Source organism: Helobdella robusta (assembly GCF_000326865.2).
Source record: "Helobdella robusta unplaced genomic scaffold HELROscaffold_50, whole genome shotgun sequence".
Classification (NCBI taxonomy): domain Eukaryota; kingdom Metazoa; phylum Annelida; class Clitellata; order Rhynchobdellida; family Glossiphoniidae; genus Helobdella; species Helobdella robusta.
The window spans coordinates 711749-718736 of record NW_008705255.1 but is presented as its reverse complement, the minus strand read 5'-3'; the positions used below and the strand labels follow the sequence as shown (position 1 = coordinate 718736).

At 30.5% G+C, this 6988-nt stretch overlaps 1 protein-coding gene across 1 annotated transcript; it reads left to right on the top strand.

Annotated features, from left to right (window-relative positions):
* Nucleotides 1–3775: 3775 nt before the first annotated feature.
* On the top strand, nt 3776–5960 carry HELRODRAFT_86209 (hypothetical protein; the record flags this gene model as incomplete). Its single annotated transcript, XM_009027657.1, has 5 exons — nt 3776–3905; nt 4174–4220; nt 4635–4739; nt 5083–5206; nt 5698–5960. Coding segments are annotated over 5 exons (669 nt in total), but the record flags the coding sequence as incomplete, so codon positions are not given.
* Nucleotides 5961–6988: the final 1028 nt, after the last annotated feature.

The window sequence follows — 6988 nt, the reverse complement described above, 5'->3', positions numbered from 1 at the left end:
AAAACAAAAAACAAAAAACACAGCACCAAGTAGAGTAAAAGAATAGAAGTCCCTAACCTACCTATGTAACTAAATTACCTTATGCCCTAGCCTACCTATATAATAAATTAATTTTTACCTCACCTACCTATGTTTCAATAACTTAACTTAAGACTCATGAAGAAAGAGAAAAAAGAGTAAAACAGAACATAAAATACTACCACACAAACAAACATGATGTATGTATGTATGTATGTATGAGCAACCGCTAAAGAACCCACCTAAAATATAAAAAAATTACAACGTACAAACACACAAACCACAGACATGCAAACTCTATATAACTCTATATAACTCTATATAACTCTATATAACTCTATATAACTCTATATAACTCTATATAACTCTATATAACTCTATATAACTCTATATAACTCTATATAACTCTATATAACTCTATATAACTCTATATAACTCTATATAACTCTATATAACTTTATATAATAAAATAAATAAAATATAAAAAATAAAAAAATAAAATAAATGAGATCAGACAGACTGCTTCAACCGAGGCAGAATGCCTGATCTGATTTCAATGTTGTCTCAGCTCCTATTTATACTCGTTTCAACCATACATTTTCATCATTTCAATTATTAACATCAGTAAAAAACTTATTTAATGTATATACTACACTATTATACAGTCTTAACCACAATGCTAACCGTACTAAATTGACGTCATCGAACGAACGCCTTCGAAACTTTCTGATTGGCTGGTTGAATCTGCTGTATTGCTTTTTATATAAACATATAATCTTATTTAATTATTTGTATACATGGATTCTAGTCACTATATATATATATATATATATATATATATATATATATATATATATATAATATAAATTCATTATAAAAGCAACAATAATCAGTGCTATATATGTACGCTCGCAGCTCAAATTTGTCAGGGAGAATTCAAAATAGTTTGAGACCACACCTTGCTTAACATCCGATTCAAAGCCAAGCCGAGCCAAGCCAAGCCGAGCCAATAAGCGTAGATTTATAAGCGCTTTGATATTAAAATTTTTCTCGCTTTATATACGAATATCCCAATATAACAAATTCTCCATCCTATTTTAAAAATTTTTTTTGATGCTTTTTAATCAGTCAGGTCACAAAAATCATTATCGGTATCGCGATGAAATCAAATTGAAAATTTTTTAAAAATTGTTGATAAAAGTAACTAGTACCTATATAGTAAAAAGTTTAAATTTTTCTGAGAGAATTCAAAATAATTTGAGACTACACAACAACACAATTGTACAATTTGAATGTTTAAATACAACATTATAGATGTATCATAACTACGTATATAATATATCTATCTATTTGATTCTTTATTTATCTATCTATCTATCTATCTATCTATCTATCTATCTATCTATCTATCTATCTATCTATCTATCTATCTATCTATCTATCTATCTATCTATCTATCTATCTATCTATCTATCTATCTATCTATCTATCTATCTATCTATCTATCTATCTATCTATCTATCTATCTATCTATCTATCTATCTATCTATCTATCTATCTATCTATCTATCTATCTATCTATCTATCTATCTATCTATCTATCTATCTATCTATCTATCTATCTATCTATCTATCTATCTATCTATCTATCTATCTATCTATCTATCTATCTATCTATCTATCTATCTATCTATCTATCTATCTATCTATCTATCTATCTATCTATCTATCTATCTACCTACCTACCTGCCTACCTGCCTACCTGCCTACCTGCCTACCTGCCTACCTGCCTACCTGCCTACCTGCCTACCTGCCTACCTGCCTACCTACCTACCTACCTACCTACCTACCTACCTACCTACCTACCTACTTACCTACCTACCTACCTACCTACCTATCTATCTATCTATCTATCTATTTCTTCATTTAGTTCTGCCTGCGTATGATATTTGGTCTAAATTTTTATATCGGCTGATTAACTACCATGCAGTAAAATAACATGACGTCATTTTCTCCAACGATTTCGCAACGAATTACCCATCCTATTTAATAAATTTTTTTTTTGATTTCTTTTAATTAGTCAAGTCACAACATGGATATGTTATATATACCCATGAGTCGCAATCATCATCATCGATGTGGCAATAAAATCCAATTGAGAATTTATATACATATATATATATATAATATAAATTCATTGTAAAAGCAACAGTAATCAGTGCTGTATATGTATGCACGCAGTTCAAATTTTTCGGGAAGAATTCAAAATAGTTGGAGACCACACCTTGCTTAACATCCGATTCCAAGCCGAGCCAAGTCAAGCCAAGCCAAGCTGAGCCAATATGCGTAGATTTATAAGCGCTTTTATATTAAAATTTTGCTTGCTCTATATACGAATATCTCAATGTAACAAAATCTCCATCCTATTTTTAAAATTTTCTTTGATGCTTTTTAATCAGTCAGGTCACAAAAATCATTATCGATATCACGATGAAATCACATTGAAAATATTTTTTAAATTGTTGATAAAAGTAACTAATAAGTAAAAAGTTTAAATTTTTCTGAGAGAATTCAAAATAATTTGAGACCACACCATAACACAATTGTACAATTTGAATGTGTAAATACAACATTATAAATGTATTATAACTACGTATATATTATATCTATCTATTTGATTCTTTATTTAGGTCTGCATGCGTATGATATTTGGTCAAATTTATTTGATAGGAATTGAATATAACCTTTATACCGGCTGATTAACTACCATGCAGTTAAATAACTACTGTTAACATGACGTCATTTCCCCCCAACGATTTCTCAGCCATAAATTTTATTTGATGCTTTTTAATTAGGTCACAATCATCATCATCATCGATGCCGAAATGAAATCAAATTGAGAATTTTTTTAATTTTTGAAAAAAGTATCTTTATTCCTTTTATGATACTACTTTGTTCAATAAGATACTGTTTGATACATATTAACTAGAATAAATATTACAGCCTTCGCTCACTTTCAACGGTCGAACAAGGAGCTTACTTTCGGAGGGGAGTTGGAAGGTGATTTTTAATAGTTCGAGTAAAAAGAAAGGGGAGGCCTATTTACCAATATACAATACTTTCGTATGGGTTGAAGCAGTGATACGCAAAGAACCTCCAATTTTTCAACTTTTAATTATTTTCGGTAATGTCGATTTTATTTTTTTAAGAAATTAATTAACACACTGAAGAATAATTTTAAAAAATTTAAAACCTTTTAAAACATTTTAAATAAAAGAAATATTCCGAAATAAATATACTGAAGTAAGCTCCTTGTTAGACCGCTAAAAGTGAGCGAAGGCCGTTATATTTATTCTAGTTACATGATCAAAGTTACGATCGTATATTTACTAATTACGGAATATTGCTTTTATTTAAAAATGTTAAAATTTTAATTTTTTCTAATTGTTATTCAATTTGGTAATTAAAAATTAAAAATCGACATCACCATCATCATATATATATATTATTGTTAATGTTATATTGTTATTGGATATATTTTTTCCTTAAATTTGCTAGTGTCTGCAAAAAACGTTAAGTAAACAGAAATGAATGGGACGACGATCAAGTTGGAAGACTTCCTCGTTAAAGGGGTCTAGATAACTAGTATTACTTCTTTCTTAGTGCTTCCTTAGTCTACTTTAATTACTTTAATCTACTAATTACTTTGCCTAACTAATTACTAAAACTTAAACGTAAGTTTACCTCTTACCTTTAGCTACCCTTGGAAGTGTATTACGTTCCAGATTACGTCAGTGAAATCTGCGAGGGAGAACTTTTGTCTCAAATTTACAATGTCTCCAAGACAAGATGGACCCAACTGTCTCATCGAAGGCTTCAAAATTGGGGTGAGGTTATATTATAAAATTATAACCGTTATTATAATTGTTTTCGAGTGAATTGGTGGTGTGATGGTTATGATGGCTGGCACTGTTTTCGCGGAGCTCTGATTCAAACGCAGCAGAAAGATCCTTACATATTTACATGTGCTGGCTGCTTTTGTGAGATTTCTGAGAAGTTCTGTATTGTTTTTTTTCTCTCTCGAATTTCTTATAATTATTTTTAGAAATTATTTTTAATGATTTTAAAAATTATGATAGTTATAATTTGTTACAGGTGGCACTCCTCACATTAAAGGGATGGTTGAAGAGAAGTTACCTAATGTCCGTAATCATTTTTTTGTGTAATTTTTTTTAAATAAATTTTATTTTTAAGAATATTTGTTAAAATTTTAAACAAAATCATTTTTTTTGTCTTTTTAATTCAATTACTTTTGGTTAAATTTGTTAAATATATGTTTGATGTGAAATGACAATATTCATCTATACATTCATACATCCATTCGTCAATTCACTCATCTTTCCATGCATTCATTCATTCAGGTAGTCACCAATCAAAAATGTGTTTCAGATTGATGTTAATTAATTAATAATGACGATGATGAAAAAAAAAATTTTTTTTAAATTTAATTTAATTTTTTAAAACTCATTGGATTGATTAATTTTTCCTTTTTTAATTTAATAATTAGGTTAATTTATGAATGAATGAATGTATTAATTAATTAATTAATTAAACAGTGGTTGGCAGAACAATGTTCCAGATTGGCTTCTCTTGGTTTATACGGAGGAAAAACTCCCAACCATGTTTTGATCAATGAATATCTACCTGGCCAGGGAATTATGGTGAATTCACTATCCATGAATTCATTCATTCATTTATTCATTCATTCATTCATTCATTTATTCATTCATTCATTCATCCATTCAGCTTAAGTTTTTCGATTGATTTAAAAATGTTTCATTCTAAAGTTAAGTTTGTAATATACCATTTTGTTTGGTTGATTGATTGGTTGACTGGTTGATTGATTGAATAAATGAATGATTGATTGATTGATCAGATGATCAATCAATCATTCATTTATTGAGTATCTTAAAATGTAATTTTCCATTTTCAAACTGTATAAAAGCTTAAACTTTAATCAATGTATGAACAGGAAAAATAACTTTCTAAAAATTCTTTTTCAAGCCACACACAGACGGTCCCTTGTACTACCCCACCGTCTGCATCCTATCCCTGGCCTCCAACCTCCTAATCGACTTCTATCGCCCCCACAATCATCATCATCACCTCCAACAAGAAAGTATTAGTAGTAGTGGTACTCAAGTACTCAATTCGCACCAGAATAGTATTGGTAGTAGTAGTAGTAGCAGTAGTAGTAGTAGCAGTAATGGTATTAGTAGTGGTAGCGCTAATGGTAGTAGTAGTCGAAATAATCATAATAACAACTATAAAGGTAGTAGTAGTAGTAGTAGCGGTAGTAGTAGTAGTAGTAGTAGTAGTATTAACGATATTAATAACAATGACATTGATGAACTTGACTCTGAAAACATTGGTTGTAATAATAATAATAATAATAGCAATAACAATAATAATAATAATAAAGAAAGCTCTGTGGATAGGAGTTACTTTAATTTTAATTATGATGCAGAAGTAAGTTATTCACTGTGTGTGCGTGTGTGTGTGTGTGCGTGTGTATGTGCGTGCGTGTTTGTGTGCGTGCAAGATTTTTCTTTAATTCCAACAACCATGTGAATGTTTAACCTTGTTGTTTTCTTTCAATTTTTCATCAGAACGTTACAGAAAGATCGAAAATGGCCGACAGACGGGTTGGTTCGTTATATTTAAAAAGGAGAAGCTTACTAATTTTCCGCTCCGAGGCCTACACTAATTACTTGCACGGGATTAGGGATACGACTAATGACCACATCGACGATAAAGTTTTGAATTTGGGTCCGGATTTTTATGGTAAAGATTTGAAAAGAGCGGAAGCTAGGATCTCTATGACGATTCGTGTGGTACCAAAGACGCTGAATGCATCTAAACTTTTTGGAAAGATTAGATGATTATGTTTTGCTTGCTCCTTTTTGTTACATTTTGTTTGTTAATTTCTTATTTTTTGACAGTTTCTTCTGTTTTTTTTTGTAAAAATAGTAATTTAACGAATGAAACAATCGTTGCGTTACGATCGTTATGTCTTTATTCTACTTGCTTTTAATGCCTATGAAGAATTTGAAAGTTTTGGGTAGATTTTTAAAACTGGAAAACTGAATGGAAGTTATGTGATTGACGAGTTTTTTAGATGTTAAAATGGTATTCACGTGTAAATAAAATGTTAACTTTATTCCGTTATGTTTCTTGTTTTGTCAAATTTAATATAAGTTTTCTTTCTCGTGCCTTATCCTTTCAGGACATTGGCGACTATCGGTCTCCCCCAAACCCGATCTTAAACATTTCGTAAGAATTTAAATATAGTGATATTCAACAAGTGACACGAGGACTTCACGAATGTTATTCGTTGTTGACCGCGATCTCTTCTCCCTGCAATCTTTCCAGTAGTTGTTAGATTTTCCATTCTTTCCTTCCGCATAATGTGACCAAAAAACTTTAACTGCCCCCGTCGGATTATCTGTAGTATCTTGTATTGCCCATTGTTTTCTTGGCAAAGTTGTAAACGATCGGTTGCCATTACTTGCTGTCAACTTTTCAAATTTGCATGTAACAAAACATCTTTTATTTTTAAAGCGTTATAAAATATGCCGGTATATATATATATATATACATTGCGAAAATGGCGAAACCTCCAACCTCAAAATCTTTAACAACACCAAGCTTCTAACAGCAATGTTATATCTAAGAAACCGTTAAAAATGTATGGCACGGGCACTAATTGTGCCTTAAAAGCCTCTAAAATTATTGTTAAGAAGAGAACATTTTACGTGGGCAACGTTGGCCCATGTAATAAAGAAACAATCGAAAATCATCTCCGTTCCAAAAACATTGACTTCATTCACTGTTACCCAGTACTACGTAAACGTAACCCTGAAGTTATTGGCGTCGCACAAAACAACCTTTAGAATCCACGGCATCAAAA